At 39.5% G+C, this 23,569-nt stretch overlaps 1 protein-coding gene across 2 annotated transcripts in view; it reads left to right on the top strand.

Moving 5' to 3' along the window:
* cpne7 (copine VII) overlaps positions 1-23,569 on the top strand; it is a 31,368-nt gene that overhangs the window by 2,743 nt on the left and 5,056 nt on the right. For both annotated transcript variants that reach the window (XM_022203348.2, XM_051939859.1), the window contains 13 exons: positions 3,003-3,185; positions 3,483-3,557; positions 6,890-6,964; positions 10,513-10,596; positions 10,690-10,779; positions 11,018-11,116; positions 11,310-11,396; positions 11,733-11,792; positions 12,355-12,488; positions 17,964-18,018; positions 21,439-21,490; positions 22,007-22,140; positions 23,009-23,245. In XM_022203348.2, the coding sequence (XP_022059040.1) occupies positions 3,003-3,185; positions 3,483-3,557; positions 6,890-6,964; positions 10,513-10,596; positions 10,690-10,779; positions 11,018-11,116; positions 11,310-11,396; positions 11,733-11,792; positions 12,355-12,488; positions 17,964-18,018; positions 21,439-21,490; positions 22,007-22,140; positions 23,009-23,245 (1,365 nt within the window). The remainder of the gene's footprint in view (positions 1-3,002; positions 3,186-3,482; positions 3,558-6,889; positions 6,965-10,512; positions 10,597-10,689; positions 10,780-11,017; positions 11,117-11,309; positions 11,397-11,732; positions 11,793-12,354; positions 12,489-17,963; positions 18,019-21,438; positions 21,491-22,006; positions 22,141-23,008; positions 23,246-23,569) is intronic.

Genomic DNA, 23,569 nt, shown 5'->3' on the forward strand with positions numbered 1-23,569 from the left:
AAACACTTTGCTGATGGTGCTGTGGAGGTTTTCTTGGTTTTAATCTGATAGGACGTTGTTAACATGAGATGACTGACCTGGGTTCGGCGTTGCATGATGAATGTATAAGTGCCTATTTTTAGCTCCACTCACTGAAGCAAACTCATATAATACCAAGTAACTCAGATTCAGACACATGGTACTATGTAACATCTCTCTATCTATCCATTCATCCAATCTTGACAGAACTGACAGTCAAATCCTTCACTGCTGGGAAGAACCACTCCTCATACAATTAGTCTACTTACGTCAACAGCTGAGTAAGAAGCAGAGCCCACTCATATCCCAACCATGTCTTTCTCTTTTCTGAGCTCTTTCTGAATGGCCTGAGTGACTTGCCAGTGCTAATTGAACTCATTTCTTTATTCCCCTTTTTCATCACCTGTTCACTCCTAAAGACAAATTTAGCATCAGGGTGGAGACGGCAAGATATTCTCCACTATTTGCCTTCTTTTTGAGTAGACTGGACCTTGCCTGCTCCTTTGGTAATGAGTTAATTCCCAACCTGATCTTTTCTTTTGATATCTAACCTAAGCTCACGTGGGCTCGTTATGATAAAGCTATAATGCTCAGCCCCACCTGGAGGAACTGATTCCACAAATTAATCTCCCATGTCAACGATCCTCTTTATAGTTCTGGCCCCACACCAACAATAAACAGGCATCACAGACTTCAGCAAAACCTTTCCTACGTCGCTCTGATTAGCTTTCATCAACAAACAGACTCATCCCAAATCTGTCCATCCAGATGGCACAACGAGAGAGGCAAAGAGAAACCGGGGTAAATGAGGCTGATGAGGCCAAGTCTTAGCGGGTAGTTTTCTTTTTTATACTGTTTGCCTGTGTGTAATAGAAATACTAGAACAACCTCTGCTCCCTGTATTTTGATTGTGATTGTTAACCAGAAACTAGTTTGATTATCTATTTAGAACTGTGAAAAAAGGCCAAAGTCTACTTATTTTCAATCATGTGTTTTTATTACAAATAAGTAATGAGGAACTAAGAACAACAATTGAAGGAAACAAGAATAAAACCGATGATTGCTGAATGATGCCTTTCGTCAGCAAGTAAATCAAGAATAATCCATATAAATGCCGTAAACAAGCATTGAGGAATTTGTCATTTTAGGCTTTACAGTGCAGCTACAGTTGTGAACAGAGCAAATGCAGATGCTTCCATATAGGTGGGAGTCATCTTGTTGTTTTGTTCCTTCAGAGGGAAGGGCTCACTGCAAAGTTTCTCTGACTCATCACCATTTTCCTACAATGAAACTATTCTGCTGCAGTGTGAATGGTTTCTTCTAGAAAGGCAACACCCCCATCCGCTGAATGGTCGGGAAATAATATCAGTCGTGTTGTGTAACTTTCACAGTCACCGGTGTGTCAGACGTTTGAGACGCGGTGCTAAGAATGGCCAGAAACTTTGACTTATGAGTCTAAATTTGTCTGTAAAAAGCAGGATTTGTTGCAAAATCGAAGTATCATTTCTTTAGCGCTGACTGAAACGTTGTAGAATAATGCTTTGATTCAAGGAGAGCGCCACAGCTTTATGTGAACCTTGAAGTGACAAAGAAAAGCCATCATTCATTATGTTCGACATTATGATTTAATATACGGTGCTGCAGCGTGAAAAAGAAAAGCTTATGTAACATACTACTCCTACATGCAGCATTCAATTTAAGATGTTATTCATAAAAAAAAATCATAAAAGTCTTCAAGAGGTTCAGGTAATTGTTTCCATTGGTACCATTTTTAAAAGAAAAGTGCACTTTCACTGCTGACATTCTCATAATATTCTGGAAGGAACCATCCTCAAAACACAAAATGTTGCACTATCTTTTGGTAAAATAGCTTTCATCAAACCAACACAATGGAAAAGACTTGATAATATATTACAAGGAGCTACTGAGCTTTTGGCTCATGGTGCAATAACATCTGCTAAGATACATGTTTGATGCTTGTTCTTTAATTTATAGATTAGTAGCTTAATATTTCTGTGCACAGTGCAGCAGAAATTGTGCTTCTTGTTTGAAACACGCTGTTGTTTTAGCATAATGGGAAGCCCAGCTCAGGCCTTTATCTGATCCAGACTGCATCTCTACCAAAGCGAGAAATGAGAGACAAGAAAGCGCTGTCGCCCGTTTCTAAAGTCATCATGACACAAGATCTGGTCCTGCTCCACCGACAGTGAAGAAATGACTTTGGACTCTGGACAAAAGGGTACTGAAGTGTATGGCTGTGTTTTGGATGACCACTCAAAGCCCTCTCAGGCTCTCATTTTCTGGCAGTAGATCAGCTCCAGATGATGCCCCCTCGATGGGCCTAGTCTTCTCTCTCCAGTTTTAGTAGATTAAATCCCACATATGTATTAAACATCAACAAAAATAAGGCAATTTTTTAAAAATACTGTAGTCTGGATTTTTCTTTGGCTGCATCTGTTTCATTTTTTGTCATAATTTATTGATATAAAGTTTTGTAGACTTAAACATCATGCTCAATGATGATTTGTCCTTGTGACAAATTGGGCAGCACAGAAATGTTGGTGGAGCTGTGTCAGAGCTAAATCCTACATCGTGAGCAGATGGGGCCTTAGAGAGCTCAGCTTTTCCTTGTCAGGCAGTCAAAGACAAGCGTGGATGTTTTCTTTACGCTGAGATTAAATGTCAGAGTCCTCCAATCGTCTCTCATATCATCCCCTTGACGGAACATAATAACATTTGCTTCCACATACGCTGGTGTTCCTCAGAATAAGTGGGAAGTCAAATATGGTGCAAGTTAAATATTCCTGACTTACCCTGTAAAATGATAGGGTTTGCAAAATTGCTTTTTTTTTTCAAAGAACAACTTAATTTCCCTGCAGTCAGCTATTGCTTTAATGACACATCATGATAAAGGATGTTGGAACATTTAAATACATTAGGAGTGTGTGAAGGTTCAAAGTCTTATTGAGCTTGTTCCCTCACAGCTGGACAGGACAGAAGTGATCAAGAGCAACTTGCACCCAGTCTTTGGAAAGGTTTTCTTATTGGATTACTACTTTGAGGAGGTCCAGAAGCTGCGGTTTGAAGTCTACGACATCCACGGCACTCACAGCATTGGCACCCGTGACGATGACTTTCTGGGAGGAGTGGAGTGCACTCTTGGCCAGGTAACCCATTTAGATGATCTACAGTGACAGCGTTTCTGAAATACAGAGATGCATAACAGGCTGAGTTTAAGTCTGATTCATCTAGTGCATTAAAAGCACATAAAAACTGTGATTTGCCTGCTTAAATCGTGCAGAATCATCATCTTTCTTTGTGTAGTAAATAAACCCGATGCTGTACATTTGCCACGTATAGTAGCAGAGTAAATGGATGCTGATTGATGACTCAGGTCCCTGCGTGGTGCTCTTTACAGCTGAGGTCTCAAGGGCGGCGTCAAGTTTTTATTTTTCTCTTTGCAGATTGTGGCCCAGAAGAAGATGGTGAAGCCTTTGTTGCTGAAGTATGGGAAATATGCCGGCAAATCCACCATCACAGTAGGTTTTCTTGCATTGCGCCTATGACCTCATTGCTCTGGTGAATGAAATTGTCTGGACATGGAGAAAGTGGAGGAGCTGAGGGAAATAATGGATGGCAGATCGATGGGGGGAAAAGCATTAAGATTTCTGCATTCTTCTCTCCCCAGTCCCACGGCAGTTCACACTTAGGCACCATAATGGACTGACGTTCTGTTTGTGGAATTCTGTGTCTATCTGAATATTTTGAGCAGACTGAATTGAGGAAAAGAAACAAGATAAAGTTGACAACACCACTTATAGAACGGCTTCTTGTTCCTGCCTTTACGTTGCTGTGTGTTTGTAGTCCTCGCTGAACACTTTCTCCATTTTAGCACCCCTCTTTAGATTAATGGTACGACATTTGTGGTAAACATGTAGATGCACGCACAGGGAAGCAAGAAAATCCATAAGAAATGATGCATGTGTAAGAAATCCTGTGTCAAGACGTGGAAGAGAGGAGCTGTTGGTTCATTAACTGCCATCTTAGAGTTAACAAGCCAGTGGTGGTTGCATATTAAAAACATGACAAGCTTAATCATGCAGCGCTCCACTCAGGTCTGTAACCGCTCCGCCTTGTTTGAAATACACAAGAGAGCCTCCTCTTCTTCTAATGAATTTATGGCAGACAAGATGCTGCAGGGCCTGTGGATGTCTAACAGCCCTATTATCAATAACGCTGGATTTTCTCATGCAGGGCAGATGTTCCTGTGTTTGGGCCCATCCTCTGCGTATTTGGCTTGCATAAAGTTGTACTTGAACTCATCCAAATTTCTCACACAGGAGCAGAAAACTTCTCATATATTCTCCTCACTCTCTGCATACAGACATGACTTGAGGTGAAATCTAAACTGAGGATCTCTGTACTTGGATAGAGAAAGTTGAAGACAAATTCATCCATTTTAAATCTTTATTAGTTAATCTTTTTACAGCGTTAGACCTTATTTAAGAAAGAGCCAACAGCAAGGACCTATTGAAGGTCTGCAGGATAACAGTAAAGGGGGATATTCTGACCATTTCATCCACACAAATCTAAATAATTCAGCGCACCAGTGTAATGTGTAATCCTTACCCAACGTGCTGCGGCTGCCCACACAGCATGACATTAAAATCTCCCTTTGTTCATCTTTAATTGCATTTGTAATAGTGTACCCTTTGATTCGGATTTGCTTGCTTTATCTTTGTTTTACCTAGAATGTAGGAGTTGTTTTTCTGTGAGGCTCCTAAATTTTGAAGACACATACTTGTACACCCCCATGATGCATTACCTAATTCACAGGATGTGGATTAGGTAATGCATCAGGTATCAGGCACTGGGTAATTATTCAGTAATTCTCTCCATGTGGATCCTTCCCCAGACAAAATTGAGACGAGTTAGTAATGCTGTGGGCTATAATTTGAGCTCATTAAGTGCATGCAAATACAACTACTAGCAGTTCCTGTTTGCGGTGTACCCATAAATGTGTCACTGAATGACTTCCATACTAAAGAAAACTTACAAAGTGATGATTCTGAAATTGCGAAGTTAGGAGGAGGGACGTATTCTAAGATTTTTAAGAGCATTTGTGAACTTTTGTGATGGAGATCAGGGATAATTACACCCTTAAAAAAGTGTTAGTCATTCTGAATTTTTAATATTATACCTGTGCGTTCGGATTTAAATGAGACATACCTCAAAACGGGAGACGCATTTTGAGCAGAAGCAATGCAAAATTATAGTATGTCTCAGCGAACTGTGTCACAGCCGGCGCTGCTGACTGTGTCAGTGAGCATTGCGGGTAAACAGGAATAACAAATGTCTGGTTGCTTTTAGGCCACCAGCGTGCACCTGTCCCATTCAGCCAACCCTGCCTCATGTCAGGGGAGGTGTGACTCTCAGTGAAACCATGCAATTAACCATGACAAGCAGATGCCTAATCCCTGACCTTGTTATAAACATGAGCTTCTTTGTAACCTTCATCCTAAATCTCAACACCTACGAGGACAGAATTTTAAGACCACAGACTCCTTCTGTCTGTACGTGTTACAAAAACTTTCACCTGCTCCGGGTGCTTGTCAGGACAAGCTGTCAGATAAAACACACAAGTTTCCTACTTTGCCAGTCATCACTGTCAGGCTTTGTCTCGCCCCGGCCACGCTCGCTGTACCGCCACAGTTCTGGCAGTTTGATGAGAGGTTCCTGTCAGTTTCCTACAGAGGAGCAGAGAACAAAACGTCTGTGTTGTGTGAGTGGGCCAGACAGCGCGGAGGGAGCAGCAGAGGGTGCGGAGTGATTCTTAAAAAATGACGATCCTGACTGTTTTGTCTTTCTAACTAACACACAGGTCCAAAGAAACAAAACAGCAGCTATTCTGAGAAGCAACGCTTACACAACTTCACTGATGCGCTGCTATGTAACTTTTTCCATCATTCCTTAAAAGTTTAATTCACAAGTTGAAACGATCACCTGTGGCAATGGGGGCACTGAGTTTGCAGCTAATGAGTTGTTCCATTTGTATGTGTCCAGCAATCCTGTGCCACGTAAAAGCCACTTTAGAGATTATCTGTTCACAACGGAGCAGAAGGGAAAGTTACTTTTTAACATTAGAAAAGGTCAGATTATGTCTTATTTTGGTAGGCAGTTGTGTAGAAAATGAGATATTACAACAAAAGGGGTCCCTGCACACTGTAAGAAAAGCAAAGAAAAGTAAAACACACTACCTTTAAAAGGATAATGATGACAACAATATTGATTTATAATTGTATGTATTTATCATTATTCATCATAGTAATACAGAATGATTGTTGATATAAATATTTCCAAAAGCAAAGATATTAGATTGCAGACAGCTCTGTAATTTCCAGGATTTTTAATTCTGGGTGTAAATATATCCTTTATAAGCCATTAGAGACTGTATTTACACAGCTTTTAGCAGCTTTTATCTAAAAAGCCCCACAATGTCTCTGTTGATGCATCCATTCACACGCACTAATGGAGGGGAGCTGCCATGCCAGGTAGTGGTACCACTGAACAATTTAGGAATCGGTATTCTAGCTCCAGGGCACTTTTAAATGGCAACATGGTCATTTTCAAAATCACTAATTGCTCTAATTTGTTCGGAGTACTGGCAAATAATGTCCACCTTCAGAATTCACCGTGGCACCCATACTGCCCATGAAAAGGTTGGATTTTTAGTGTGGAGTTTCAGTCACAACATTGTTTTCTGTGAGCTTTAAGATCACATTTTAGAAATATGTGTAACATGGTTGAGTCAAAATTTGTAGTGAAGATCCGAACACCAAAATATTACTGACAAACCCTGCTTTCCTTCCAGGTGCACGCCGAGGAAATTTCTGGCAACAACGGATACGTGGAGCTCTCCTTCCGAGCCAAGAAGCTGGATGATAAGGTGAGAGGAGGAAACACATTTTTGATGGAAATGCCAACATATTTGCTTTACTAGACATTTTGAAGCACTAGAAAGTTATGAGAGTAGTAATATGATCCTCCTGATGTCATGATGCTAGTCGAGCCTCAGAATGCATCTACAATACTTCACTGGCTCTTAAAAGAGATCCTTATTCAGTTTCCTTACAAATCAATAGACATCATTTTAATAGAGAGAGAAAATGTAATGCACAGTGCTCATTAGTTCACATTATGGCTGGAGGTGTAAATTACATTGCAATGTGTCATATATGAAATGTGTGTTATTAATTTTTTTTAATTCTTCTGGCACCACTTTAAGGCTGCATATTACTGACCTTAGCTGCTCCTGGTCTCACACGGCATGTCAAACTTTGCTGAAGGCATATTTCAATCAAAAAGACAGCGGGAGCTTACATCTAGTTACAGCTCTGATGATCTCAAGTCACACCATGTTCCCTGGAACAAGCCTTAGGATTCCAAACTCACAGATTGCCCTTGATTCCCAGCGGTGTCGGGGGAGAAAAAAACTTGCATTTTCGGCAGCATTTATTTTTGAAATTGCAATTTGAAAATTGACAGCTGCGCAGACAGTAAAAATGAACCGGGCACCTACTAGATGGTAATAAAAACAAAGCTTGTTATAAGTCCATCTTCCCCTGGTTGTGATGGTTCCTTCGTATATGTGGTTTGCTGCTGGAAATGTTGAGTTTCTGTACCGGGGGAAGCCACCCACTTGCCTTCTTTAAAGTGAACTGATTGGCACTGAGATTTCTGCGCGTTCAAATAAATCACTGTTACTTGTGAAGCACTGGCGTGTAATCATGTGCCACTGAGACCCAGGAGTGTTCATCTCTTTACTCTGAACAAACACTGCAGCAGCTTATTTGCTACAGCAACCTCCTGGCATGAAAGCCCGATGCAGAAGATGACAGACACTGACGGTGTTTGGACAGTTTCACTCTGGTTAGAGGAATGACTCCTCCTGTGCTATGTTATGCACATATCTATCTCAGAATAAATTAGGAAAGCTTGTGAGAAGTTGAGCCTGGTGTTATCGTTGAAGTCTGGTTCATTTTCGGACCATCTGTGCAAACAAGTCAACAACAAACATGGGTGTGAGCAGTGTTTGCTATCACTAATGAAGGGTTAGAAACAACATTTCCTCTGCTGCCTCTGCTCTGTCTGAGTGGGATGGGAGTGCAGAGATTCACTGTTAAACCAGCAATCATTTAAATGTTTGTTTTTCATTTTTGACTTTATATTAGAGAGGAAGCCAGGGATGAGAGCAGAATGAGTGGGAAATGAGAGTCATCTTTTTCTCATGTCATGTATTTTTATATAAATTATATAGACTGTGTATATTGTGTCTTATCTGCTATCTTGATAACATCAGTGGCTACGAGGTTGCAGTCAGAAATCAAGTCGTTTTGCACAGAGTTGGAGAGTTGGTCAGTTCAACACCTCCACTGTGAGGATGGAACTTAATTCACTTTCTGTGGTAACTAGTCTATAAATACCTCCCCAAAAAAAAACTTTCTAAATCTACATCTGCTTTTCTTCATCTACGCCTGTTAAACACACAGCATATAAGGCATGTGTGGAGATTTTGAGGTAACTTAAGAGGCACCAGTGGAGTTTTTCAAAACTGGTTAGCAAACACAAGTCTATTTTGCAGCAGGTCATCACAGTTACATTCATTTGGACTCAAGTCTCTGATCATCTGATGCATTCATTCCTCATTTTCTACATTTTTGTCACCACCGGTTACCTCCACCACTTCTGGTCGCACACCAAAACCCAAACACTATGGTCTGTAAGATCAATGGTGGTTTTCAACAGGTGAGACAAATCAACCTCTGACTCTAAATAAAACCAGGAGATAAGATTTGATCAGTTATTGGTTGCTTGTTCGAGTTGTAAACATTTCTTTAAACAATGCAAATTAGCTGTGACAGACCATTTGCATGCAGCAATACATCTGCCAAAGATAATAGATGACGAGCCAAGCAGCAAAATGTTTCTAATTAGCTGCTTGTCAGCCTCATCACCTCGACCCGCTGCAAATACTCACAGGTCACAATACAGATGCTGGTAAACAGAAGGATTAATTATGTGATGCCATAGATTGCTGTGACTGGTAATGATTAGCATTAATGTTATTGTTAGCCCGAGATTAAATTTTGACATGTGTGTCTCGTCAGTCAATGCTGCTGATGCCACTGGCTAGCGGTTGCCATGGCAACAAAGAGAGGATGCTACAGCTCTTTTTTTCCTTCTGTATTTTTTTTTCTCCCTCCCATCCCCGAGGAGATGTATCTGGCTAATGTGGCGGGAAATGCATCCTTAACTGTCTCATTCGGTGTACACAAACCCCCCCCCCTCACCACCCAACCACCACAGTCCCACACACACACACACACACACACACACACACACACACACATGCACACACACAGTAATTATTTGTTTTTCTCCCTGAAGAATCAATTGACCTAAATCATCAGTGTTGCCGCTGCTCTCAGACGCCTGTACTTGAGGCTCAGGGGAAGATTTAAGGCCACCACAAATAACCATAAATGATGTTTCACGTGTTTTCAGTTCGGAAAGGGATTTTTTAACACTGATAATGTAAATGGACATAACCACCCTTGAGTGAATTTGAATGCATGATGTTAATAACAAGCCAATGTTGGACCCATTTTAAATGCACTTTGTAGGTGGAAAGTAATGAAGTGTAATCTAAAATTTAAATTCACTCCTAGTGGACTTCCAATATTGGTTGACAGAACCAATAAACATATTTCCAAAATACAAAAAAGGTTATATGGGAGGATATATAAAGTCAGTAAGACTATTTACACAGGAAAAATGTCACTGATTGAGTAAAAAAAATGCAATAACTAATGAATGGCATAATTTTATAAGCTTGCAAAATATCCCAATTCCGAATTGATAACCTCTTGTCCCAAAATATCACTGTGCTGTGATTTTATGCCTCCCTGACCTTTAATCACAGAGATAATTACTTCTCTCTCAGCAATCAGCAGTAATAAATCGGTGTCAACAGCCATTTGTGTAAATTTCAGTTTCCTCCCGTGGTCGACGGATCATCTCGTCAAGCCCTGGTCACATAATAAGCCAAGCACTGCAGGAAGCGTGAAGTTTGTCATAGAGAAATGTTAAATAATGCCAAACACAATTTTTTTTTTTACTTTAAGAATCATAAATCTACTGGAATAAAAACCCGCAGTTTTAAATGTATTGTTGTTTATCAGTCTCTCGTTAAATACATTTTGATCTCACTGAGACTTCTTGAATAAATGCAGCTAAAGAAAACTGGAGCAAATCCTATTTTTACATAGTTTGTAAGATTCGATTTGGTGCAATTTTACTAAGAAAACTCATATAATGTTACCATGAGAAACACTTAATTCAATAGACTTCTTATCTTTCCGATGCATCATTCATTTCAGGGACTTCTCACATACAGATAGTGAGCTAGTAATTTAGTTTGATCCATTTTTGCAGGATCTCTTCAGCAAGTCAGACCCCTTTATGGAAATATATCGAATCAATGACGATGAAACGGAACAGCTTGTGCACAGAACTGAGGTAAGCTCACCGCAGTTCCTCTCCTCTTTCATCACCACCTGTTAATGCATTTTTAGCCACTGTGCTTCCGCTAACATCTCCCTGCTCCGACAGGTGATTAAAAACAACCTGAATCCAGTGTGGGAGCCCTTCAAAGTGTCCCTCATATCCTTGTGCAGCTGTGACGAAGACCGGAAGCTCAAGGTGAGGGATCTTTAAGAACTGTGGGGGAAATACTACAGGTGTCAATGACTCAGAAACCGCATGACCACTTTGATTCAGCTGCAATGAGAAAACAGGGCAGAGCAGGGAAAATGTCACACTGTGATCTACATATGGACTAAAATGTGTTCAGCTGATATCGTGGTAAAAGATGTTCTGTAGATACTGAATGCACAGCCATACTAACAATAGTAAACTGTGCTTTCTGTGTGTGCCACAGTGCCTCGTGTGGGATCATGACTCCAGGGGGAAGCACGACTTCATCGGCGAGTTCTATGCCACATTCAGGGAAATGCAGAAAATTTCCAGTGGAAATAAGGTCAGTGAATGGAAAGGAGGAGCAGAGCGGAGGAGATACAGCCGTGTAACTGTTTCATCCATCTCCAATATGCCTCGCTTTTTGCTCTGCCGAAATCCATCACAGTTGAAACAAATGTCATGCCTGCTTTCATATCGTCTGAATGCCACAAGTTGCTGTTTCAGTTCTTTGTCCTTAACTTGCTTTGTTTTAGGTGTCGTGGGACTGTGTGAATCCCAAGTACAAACAGAAGAAGAGAAACTATAAGAATTCAGGGGTTGTCATTCTCACTGACCTTAAGGTAGGAATCTGGAGAAACGTATCATTCTTTATGATTTCAGGAACAAAATGAATTAATTGTTATAATATCTGCTTGTTTGTGTCTTTGTGTGTAGAAACAATCTTGGTCACTGTCCATCTGAATAAGAAAATTTCCCCATTTTTAGTCTCCACTGCTTTGACAAGATGCATTGCAGTAATTTTTACCCTTTACAGTCAACAGATTGGTTGAGTTAATTCTGTTTTAATGGCCAGATGTCTCTGGCACAGCTGAACATTTGCCCTTCCACCCAAGCATCACTTCTTAGGTTGTACCTGAAAGAAATCTTCTTTTCTTTCTTTCTTTCTTTCTTTGCAGCTCCACAGAGTGTACTCCTTCTTAGATTACATCATGGGAGGATGCCAAATTCACTTTACGGTAAATTGAGCAGTCCGTGTTTAGTGACGCTTCACTGTCATCGAGCCGTAGTTGCTGCACTAGCTGTAGCTGCATGAAACCGTCTAACAAAGCCCAAACAACACGTTGATCATACTGATGACACATGAACAGTTTGGTGTTTGCGTCTTTGCGTACAGTCAGTTTTCTTTTTGTAGACAGCCTCATGGAATAAGTTGAAACTTTCTCAACTCTTGCCCTTTGGTCTGCCCTCTGTAAATCTTGCTCTTGATCTTTAGCTGGATGGCTGAAGCGATGAATATTAATTGTGAGGACTGCTGTAGATGCAGCTCCTCCTGGTTCAAATAGCTGCTTGGATCTACAGTATATGGGAACTGCAGCTGCTTTAGTCTACGTGGGTGTGAAAAAAAATACAAGTTCTTACCTCCGATCAGCACTTTATGCTGCTATTAGTCATATTTCAGGCTCCCTTGCTCATAATAGCTTGGAACATCAGAAGCAAGCAAGAAAAAATATTTGCAGAAAGTGGCAAAAGAAGAATTTAGCTGATTCTATTGCGCACTTTATAATTTCTTTCTGCCAGGTTGCCATTGACTTCACAGCCTCCAACGGAGACCCGAGAAACAGCTGCTCATTGCACTACATCAACCCATACCAGCCCAACGAGTACCTGAAGGCTCTGATAGCAGTCGGGGAGATCTGTCAAGACTATGACAGGTTTGTCAATCTTCTGGTTCCTCAGAAAAAGGCTCTTTGGTGCCTACAGGGGCTGTAAGTATCATAAAGCTGTGGTGTGCTCTTTGCATGCCATCGCAGCAGAATCTCACACATTGAAATGAGCTGCTCCATGTGAAACAGCAAAAAGACTGTAATGGAAATGATGGTGAAACCGAATGGAAGAGAGTCCTGCTGGCTTTTTATATTTCTGCTCACCAGTTTTGTTATGAAGCTGATGGAACTGAACTGTTGACCAGCAGCTTTTTGCGCTGAAATGCATTTTGCATTTTGAATTTTCTGTAATAGTTGAGCATCACGTTGTAAAATAAATAAATAAGTTATAAAAGCAGCTGTTACTCGCAGCTTAAATATAGTTTATATTCATCATCATGCTCGTGTTGGTGAGTCACTTTTAATCGTGTCTTGTTAAGTAATGAGTGAGAAAACTGTACCTGGGAAAATTAGAGCAAGCAAATTTGGCTTCTACTGGCATTATTAATGCATGAGACTAATCTGGGGCTAAAGATGGGGCTTGGAAGCAGCAGTCAAGGACACTGACACAATATCCTGGATACGCTCCTTTATGGTCCATTTTGATTAGCCATCTTTTTAGTATTAACTTCCATCCATCTGTCTATCTGTCAGATTGATGACATTTTGACCTTTAGACTTTGTCAGCTGCAGGCATTTAAATCACTCACTGACAGCTTTTTTGGCAGAGATTTCCAAGCAAATTGGCAATTTATTTCTAACTCATTCTAGCGTAATAAATTGAAAAATAAACACTCTGATGAACACCACGTCTCTCACATATTGATTATTATTTTAGAAAATAACACAGTGAGCAAGTGCCCCTATATATCTCTGTACTTTTATGTTGCTTTGTGGCGCTTACCTTGTTATGATCAGATTGTAGGAATACTCATTTAACTTCAGTGTCTTGCCACACAGTCCATACGTGTAGCTCTTTATTAATCTTGTGTGACTTACTTGCACAAGTTTCCGATTCCATGATTCACATAAACATTACAAACTGGTACAATATGGCTGCTAAGTCACTGGATATTTAACCCTACTGTTGCCCTCATTTACGGGCACCAAAAAATATTGTTTCTTTGTCTGAAAAAAATCCAAAAATTCAGCAAAAAAATCCCCAAATTTCTGAAAATTTGCAAAACCTTCAGGAAGAAAAATTCCAATAATTCCTTACAAATTTCCCTTAAAAGTTTTATTTTAAAAAAATCCCCATATTGGGCAAAAAAAATTCTTGTAAATATTTTGAAAGAAATTAGTAAAAATCCAAACAAATCCTAAAAACATTTGAAGTGATTAATCATTTCCAATATTTTGATATATTTTTGATACATATTTTAGGATTTCACAAAAAAAATCAACCAAAATCCAGCAAAATTTGCAGGATTTTGGTTGATTTTTTTGTGAATTTTCTTAAGAAACATTTTTAACATATTTTTTTTTCCACCAAAAATGTTCAAAAATTTCTCAAAAAAGTTGAAAATGCAGACATCAGAAGTTTTACTGTGAAAAATATATTTATTTCCCACATTTTCAAACTTTGAAACGGGTCAATTTGACCCGCATGACGACACGAGGGTTAAACAAACCTTGGACAAATTTCAAAGACACACTCCGAGTGTTCCCTAAAACTACTGGAGAGGAAAAGAAACAAAAAGTTTAAAGAAGAAAAATGCGTACTCATTCATGGGTGTTGGCAGAAAGGAGTAAAAAGTACCTGATCATGAATTTCTATGACATACCACATCCAAGCATAATGGGATTTGTTTTCCTTTTAAAGCAACTTCAAATAAATTTGGTGGATATTTAGGAATTTAGCCAACAGATTAAGGATCCAGTCATCTGTTTACGGTGGGACTCCAGCCCAAGGTATGCGGCGCTGATCATAGTAGTGCAGCTCAGCTTGCACATCATAGTTGCTTGACTCACTGTGGTAGCTGCGAGTGCTTTCTCCTGTGGATAACTCAATGATACAGCTTCCTCTCAGCATCTGTTGCAGTGACTGGTCCTCCTTCTTAGCTTGCATAGGCTCATTACCCTGAACTAGAGACGAACGGATGCAGAGATAGGGGCTGACACCAGGGTAGCAGGCACTTCAGGAAGAAGTGGGAGGCATTATTACTGGAGAAATAACAGCGTGGTGCAGAATCAGATGTAAAGACAGAGGAGGTGTGGCATCCAACCTGTGATATTTCTATGTGAGAATTCCTGTTTCTGCAAATATAAATGCTGCTTGCTGCAGTTTATTCTAATGTAGAACAATTATTTAACAATGTACAAATGTGTCAAACAAACGTGTAGACGTGCAGGTACTTGCTAATTAATGGAAAATGATTTATAATGTGATCTGTTTGGGAGAAAGACCCTCTCATCTGTCGAAACTAAGCCAGATGAGGATTAATACTCTGACTCCTGATTTATGCAGATCCTCCTATTGAATATCAGGGGAGCACTGTCTGGCTAATTATAGAATCCAAGAGATAGCGCTGGAGACATTAAAAAGTAGCCCAAAAAGTAGCAACGCCTCCTCATAGTTTTAGCATTTTTTTTTTAAAGTTGACATAGATGCACAACAGTATCATGCATGGAAACATGCCTCTGGGCAAACAGTGACTACAAGTGTAGGCAGCCCTTTCCTCTTAAGTTGGAATTGTTATTGAGGTGTGAAAAACGTGGGCAAGCAAACCTTTTAGCCTTTAGTGAACATAGGTGATGTGGGATTTTCGAGTCCTTGCAGAGGAGTGCATTATGGAGTTGGAGTGACGAGCTTTTGTCTGTGTGGGTAGAGGCTCGTTTACCTTGCTGAGAGGACTATTACACCGGGCATATCTCCCCGTGGCTCCTCACGTGTGCTGACAAAGTGAGAAAATAAGAGACCACCAGCAAAATTCACACAGTGAAACAGATTTGCCAGTAGTCTCTTGTCTGGGCTGCTGCTCTGTCATATCTCACACATCTACCGAGTTTGGTGATCTCTTAAGACAAGAATGAACCACGCTATAGAAATCTATTCATGAAAGCTCCAAGGGAAAATTTATTGCAAGAGAGTATGGGTTGTGGTAATGAGTTCTCTGTATTTGCCTTGTTAACAATAACAACAATACATGTCAGGGTAAAATTGGCTAAGCTTGAGTAACTCCAACCGCATTAAAATATTTTCATTAAAGATCTTTCTCTGCATTGATGAAGCCTGTGAAACCAATATAATACTGAAAACACAATTTGTTTTTTCCTATTATTTTGCATTGATGCAACATGCATCGGTCTGTTTGAAAGGTCACAATCGTGGGAGCACGGCCCGTATTCAGGGGATTAGAGTTATTTTCATGAAAATGTATGAAAACTTCGGTTGAAAAACATATAAATGTTAAAGGTGAGTTTGGAGGCCTTTTTATGTTGTTGTATCTGTAGCAGAAACTATTGAACAGCAAATCTATTAGTTTCAGTGGAACATTTCTGCTGGAGTGTTTTTATGTCTGGATGCCATACAGCACATTAGCCAGAGCATTTGGAGAGGTTGCACAATGGAGAACAAAAACTGCACTCATATGTTTCTGTTTTTTTCCTTTCTTGGAAGTGAGAACAATGGCGGTATCCAAATATGCGTTCAAAATGCTCCATGAAGCATATTTAGTGGCGTCTTTCTAACTCAATTCTCCAGAAACTAAAGGATGCTGCCGTGCTTTGTCCTTTTTTCTCCTGCAAGGTCCTTGAGGAGGAGCAGTAATAATAATAATAACAACAAAATTAGCGTCTCTGCTTTGGTTTTACTGTAATATAAATGCTGCAATAACAAAAACAGGTATAGAAGAGCATCCAAAATGTATCAAAATGAAGCTGCTTCTGTGGGGAGTCATCAGCCCTCAGTTACTGCTCTCTCTAAAAGTGTAAAAATCATCCCTCTGCCAGTGTTTATGTGAGTCCACACCCATCCCTGTTAATCAAACACTTCTGATAGCTCTGAAGAAGCTGCCCAAAAGCCAAATTAGCCGCTATGACTGGACAAACAGCTATCAACACTTGTCAACTTACCAAATAGCTCAACACTCCCTGACACTGTCGATTTTTGCTGTGTAGCCTCTTAGGCAGTCGCACCGTGTCCAGAGCAAATTAATTAAAGACACCATCTCAAACGTTTTGTGCCCTAAACTAAGATTCTTTTGAACTGGCGATGTTATTTGTGATTGCACTGAGCTGGAGAATTTGGGGCTGTTTTGTCAGTCGCAAAGACATGAAATACAGTAAATGTTCCGATAACAGAAGCAGCCATTAGAGGAAAGCTGTCTGTGGGCAAACAATCACTGCTGTGACTGAAAACAAGTTGTGACAGCTCTGCAGCTTATCCAAATGCCTCAAATTTTAATGTATTACAGTAAAAGCGGGAATGTCGAATGGACAGATGAATGGACAAAGCGGTATCTGTTTATACATAGAGTAAGTCCTTTAACTACTGTGTGCTGTGTAGTAATAAAGAGGTGCTCAAGGAAAAGCTTTCGACACAGTTTGCTTGCAAGAAAAGGGTAAATAAAGAATGATCAAACATTACACTCTTTATTTTCCACAATGCAATCCAGTTGTATCTTTTGTTTTTATCCTGCATAGTACAGTCAATGTCTTTCAATAAAGAAAAGATAAAGTGTAGAAAAAGTACAACTAAACAAAATAAGCTAGTAACAATATGTGTCACTGAACAACAATGAAGTGGGCAGCTTTTCATCATTGTTGTAGTTCTTTCATATACCGCAGACATTTGTTGTCAGCAGCTGAAAAGGTGTAAAGTACACTGTTAGGTCTTACATAGTTTGCTACACACTTCTGACAGATGAAAAACAAGTGGCACCTTCTCATAAGAGGGAAAAAGACTGCACGAGTTGCTGTTTTGATAGACATGACATTTCATAAAGTGTTTAACACTCCACTGTGGTACTATTAGCAGAAAGTAGTGTGCGTGCCACAGACTCTCCATTTTTAGCTCCATGTTTAAGAGTACTATATACTGGATGCATTTCATGCTCAGACTTCAGACACAAAATTGGGTATAGGGCACTATGTGGCACATAGGGGGCGGTTTCAGTCACCGCTTTTGCCTTGTTATTTTTGCAAAAGTGTGCACCCTGGCCTTTGACTAGGAGCAGCACAATTCAGCCAAGCAGAGCCTCTTACAACCATATCCACTCATATAAACGGTACACTGAAAAACTGAGAGATTAAAGACTGCGAGGAGCTCTTTGAACAGGTGCAAAGCTGGAACCGTGGGACGGATTTCAAACTGTAATTCAAGCTTTTAACACATTATGAAATGCAAACAGGCAGGGTGTATCCCCTCAGAAACGTGAACAGATGGATGAGCCATCAATATTTTTCAGGCTGCTGTTAAAATGTAAACCAAATGAAACTGCAGTTACTCTAGTTTACGGCTGATTAATTTGCTTATCGTTTCAGTGACAAACGGTTTTCAGCTTTGGGGTTTGGTGCCAGAATCCCTCCAAATTATGAGGTGAGTGTGTCTGTTTGTGCTGTCAGTGTTGTTGGTGTTTTTTTTCCCTTCTTCAACCTCAATCTTTCTTTTTACTATTCTGTTCAAGACACTGACCTTCCCATCACACAAGCAGCATAATGTATGCTGTATATTCATGTGCTTATTGAAACCCGGTATTTTCCACTACCCTGGGATTTTACGTTAAGCAAGCTGATTTTCATGACCTATTTTATGACACAATTTGTCATTCTGTCAAAATTTCGTATTTAAAACTAATTACAGAGTGTATTTTTATTCATAAGCCCGTTGTCTTAAAATATCAGCTTGTCTTGAGAAAATATCATGTTCCGATGAAATAAAAGCCCCGGAGTGTTGATGCTCAATTTACATAAGAATTCACGAGTGTGAGAGCATTTGTTTAAGCAAATTGGACTTTGAGAACCAAAAGTGTTCCGTGATTCTGAATAGAGCCCTGGGGAGACGCCTGACGTGTGAAGAGTGAGTGTGTGATTGCGACACACAGTGTTGAATAGATAATAATCAGATAATCTATCAGTCCAGAATTGCCTATGCTTAATATAAGATTTTAATGTGGAATGTGTCAGTGTGAAACTGCAATAATTATCATTTCAATCATGCAAAGATCTTTGGCTCACTAAATACAAACTATTAATTTCTGAATTTGCCATGGCAGTGGCTGCATTGCAGGATTCACGTTTGTTTTACTGTAGGATGTTGCTGCATTGTAGCCGGTGGTGCAGGTGAATGTTCATGGAATCATTAGACCAGTCATGAAATGCATCTATGCACTAGAACTTTGATGGACCTGGGATTTTCTCCCTCTTGCATTATAAATTTGTACCATGCATACTAAGTGTGATCAGAAAATAGTATAAACAAAGACTGAAAACGTTCATGTTCTGGTCTAGAATGCATCACATAGTGACTTGTGTCTTCACATTTCATTGCAATAAATATAATTTTGTGCTTTCAATTAAAGCTCCTGTACTCTTTAGCCCTAGATATTCATGACTAAACATGTACAAATCAAAGCTAAAATCCAGAAAAGATCATCTATATCTAATTAATATAAATCTGCACTGATGCATTTCCTCATTTTATGCGTTTTGTTTTGTTGCACCATTTTCAAATGTTCTCGAGCTGATTGTTTGCGCCTTGGTGGTTTGAAAGCAGCTCATATGTGATTCTAGCATGATTTTAATCGATATTACATCCAAGCTGTTCAGGAAGCGATGTATATATTTATACAACTCATTGGGTAACCATGGTAACACACATGATGTAGGTGGGTGCCGTGGTTTTGCTGATCAAATGGACCGACAACAGCGGTTTAAACTGCTCTGTGTTGTGCTTGTATTCCACTCGGCTTACTTTGACACACTGACTAAATTAGGTTGTAACGTTGAATGAATGACTGTCATGCAGCAGCAGTAAATGCCCAGGTGAAGCTAAGAACATTATCAATGGTTGCAGATGCTCCATTCCTTTAAGTATCTCTGTAAGTCAAGACAGTGAGCCAGCGTGCGCAACACCGTCCATACAACTAGATCATCTAAATAGAAGACAGCCATTGTTGTTGTAATTGGTTATGCTGATCAAAGTCTGCTGTTAAACACGCTTGCCAAAAGAGATATAAAACAAGACTTTTTTTTTTTTTTTTTGCTGTGGCTCCATACAACACGTTTATCCACTTAAGTAATTTCTTTTAGAGCTTCTCATATCTACATATAAATTGACTAAATGCAGGCTGTTAATAATATTAAAGAAAAGTATGACTTTTAAAAAAATAGCCAGCTGGAGAGGAGTCAGTTGTCACTGATCTGGATGACAGTTGGTGCTTGTGGAAAAAAACAGTTTCTTGTGACAGCAGGAATCAAGAAGGGAATTTTATTATTGCCAATTAAACAGCTTTGAGATGAACAAAATCTATCTGATGTTTGGATGACAAGACTGAACCGGATAAAAGATGAGGGGTTGCAATCGCTTTGCAGAAACCAGACACTAAGCTGATAGTACTGGCTATATGCTAATTACTGCATAGTGTGATTAACAGATGATTCTGGATATTAATACAAGCAGACCCACTGAGATGGAGTGTGCACAAGCCAGTCATGCTCCACTGTAAAACATGCACCCATGAAAAAAAAAAAAATTAGGACTTTTTTTTTTTATTTGAAGGCTGAAACAGAATGTTTTCACTGCTGCTGCCAAAATGATATACATTACTCTTAATACAGCTAACATGTCAATTTGCTGTTAGTTCCTGATGCTAATTAATGCCTGTGAAGTCACTACAGATATACATTTTATTAATATAAAACAAGTTGGCTTTAAAATTTTGTTTAGTTTCACTTTTGTTCCATTTTTTGGGTCATTTAACAGGGGTAATTCACAACACAACTGTTGGGACAGAGACAGAGTTAGCTAAATAGTGAATTTTCATCTGCAATCCCTTTAAAGAGACATGCTAAAACAATACTATACAGGCATGGTGACTATAAGTAAATGCAAAATAAGCATTTATTGTGTTTGTATGTAACATTTGTCATATTATATTTACAGCTGTTACCTAATTAATCACTCCTGATAGCGACCTGACTCCCATTTTAATTCAATTTCAAATTTTGTTTCCCAGTCTTTGTCACAATTGCTTTCAAAGTGACACATCATGATTAAAGTAACTTGTTTTTAACCCGTTAAACTTCAGTGTACCGCCGGCGGTACACCTACTAATTTGCATAGGAATTTCAAGAATGTCCAACGGCTGCAAACACATTATACAAACACTATACGCCGATGGAAAGCTTAGATTCTCATGAATCCGCCGGTATAAACCACTTTCAGATGTGATTACCACAGCGAGTGAGAAAAACACATTTGTAAGACAAAAAGAATATCCATCCATCCGTTCTCTATACACGGCTTCAACGCACACAGCGCGACTCACATTTCCGGGTTCATTATTACACACAGAAAAAAATATTCCACAAAAAACGGCCATAATCCAACCTTTTACATCCAGACGACACAAGCCAGTAAACTATTTTGTCCAAAATATGTCCTGAAGTCGGTATAAAATCCACGAATCGGTCGTTTTCAAGGAAATGCACCTCGTGATGCGCGTCCAATATTCCCTGTATTTTTCGTCATTTTTTTAAATTTAAAAATAGAATATTAGCGATTTTTTTGTACTGAAAACGGCTGGAATTGAATGCAGCTTAAAGGGTTAAAGTCAAAATTGTAGTTAGCAATACTAGAAATATAGACAGAAAAAGCCTCACATATTCTAAACATTTCTGATACAACAGTCAATAAATAAAAAAGGATGACTGAGCATGAAGCCTTGTTAGTGGGGAAGGGTTGGCATTTTTCATCAAATTAGCAGTGTTTCACAGTTTTCTTTGTCTCCATTCACAGGTGTCTCATGACTTTGCCATTAATTTCAACCCAGAGGATGATGAATGTGAAGGTAAAGAAGGGTTTTGTACACCATTTTCTCAGAAAAGTATGTCTTTATGCAGATGATACCAGACTATATATATATATGTGTATGATAACACAGCTTCTAGAAATGTCAGCACTGCTCAACAGGTCCTTATGTATTCATTTGATTACAAGTAGATACAGAACCAATCATAGCATCCAGCACTAACAATGAAACCAGATGTGTGATCATTTCATTTCTGTGTATATCTTTCTCTAGTCTTTAATTACTCCAGAGTTGGCCATTGTACCCAAAAGTTTAATGCTATTTTTGGATTTCACAGTTGATTGATTGTTAAAATACACATGAACAAACTGAAAGCTTCTTTAAATTGTAAGAAAAACGAAACATTTTAGGCCACATATTCAGCAACTGTTTGCTACACTGCAGTAAATGAGTCATCCAAATGTACCTAAAGTCCACAGTCACTTGTTTGTTGACAAGTGTAGAGAGAACTGTACTGAATTTTCCTTCATTTTGCTCTGCGCTCTCTTTGATTAGGTATCCAAGGAGTGGTTGAGGCATACCAGAACTGCCTTCCTAAGATCCAGTTGTATGGCCCAACCAATGTCTCTCCAATCATTAACAGGATAGCCAAGCTGGCAGCAGGCGACGGCAACATTAAAGATGCTTCTGTGAGTGCCCCTTTTAGAAATTTGTGCATGTACTGCACGCTTTATTGTTGTGCTTCCCACTGAGTTCTCTGAGTGAGTCGCCTCTAGTTCACCTCAGTTTTTATAGTAATAATTCCTTTCAGCACAAAATAAGAAAGAGGCCATTACAGAGTTAATTAGCATTCTTTACATTATGGATTTAAGCCTCACAGGGACGTGTTAATGCCACATCCTATGGACATATTTTCATTTCATTGATTTTTTTGTGTAAGAAATTATCTCATCAAATCTTGCTAAAATGTGGTTAATGGAATTACTGAGTTCATTATCTTTTCTAACTTCACTTTGGGAGTAAAAACAAAGACTTTAATCTGTGTACTGTCTGAAATTACCCAGCGGCTGCATGGACATTATGTTCTTCACTATCACACTACTGTAATTGCACTGACCTTCATAATAATCTCGGACTGTCTTTTGATCAGTAACACAAAAACACAGTCAGGGTGCCAATAAACAACTGCGCACTGGAGCATTTTGTGCCACCGTTACTCTTCTGTGCTGCTCACATGAATCACACCATTCATTTGAAATTAATTTTAAACGCATTCACATGGACACACATGCAATCTCTACTACTGCTATGTTTGTGATGTAAATGCTCTGTTTTTTTAATATTTAGTGTGTTAGTTTTTTTGTTTGTTTTCCCTTTTTTTGGATCAAAAACGTGTAATCTTTACTGCTAGGTGGAGGCTGTAAAATGACTCTGAACAGCTTGCAAATGCCTCCTTTATACGGCGACACACACTGAGATGTGTCCTTGCATGTCACCACATGTTGGGTTAATGTTAACAAGGATTGATTCACAATGAAAGCTCTTATCTTGCTGCAGCGATACCACATTCTGCTCATCCTCACGGATGGCGTGGTGACCGACATGGCAGACACACGTGAAGCCATTGTACGAGGCTCCTATCAACCTCTCTCCATTATCATCGTCGGTGTGGGCAACGCAGACTTCACAGACATGCAGATTTTGGATGGAGATGATGGAGTCCTACGCTCACCAAAGGGCGAACCGGTCCTCAGGGACATTGTGCAATTTGTGCCCTTCAGAGACTTCAAAACGGTCAGTTTTTTTGTTCTTCTCCGTCTGTCAGTCTTCACTTGTTGTCATTCAGCTTCCCTTTCAGCCGCTCTATGTCTGACTGCTGTGCCAAGACTGCTCATGCACATTGCATCCTTTTTGTATATATAACTCAAGCCCTTGTTATTTAAAAGAGTTAACAGATTGTTTTTGCTGGTTTTGCCAGTGCTGCAGATGGGCACCACGGACTCGAGGATATCCAGGAATTTACTCACACGAGAATGGATACATGCAAGCAGCAACATTTCAGCTGTGCAATAATGCAGCCTGTTATAGAATACATGTTTTATGAACCAAAAAATAAAC

Source organism: Acanthochromis polyacanthus, chromosome 2 (assembly GCF_021347895.1).
Source record: "Acanthochromis polyacanthus isolate Apoly-LR-REF ecotype Palm Island chromosome 2, KAUST_Apoly_ChrSc, whole genome shotgun sequence".
NCBI classification, from domain to species: Eukaryota; Metazoa; Chordata; class Actinopteri; family Pomacentridae; genus Acanthochromis; species Acanthochromis polyacanthus.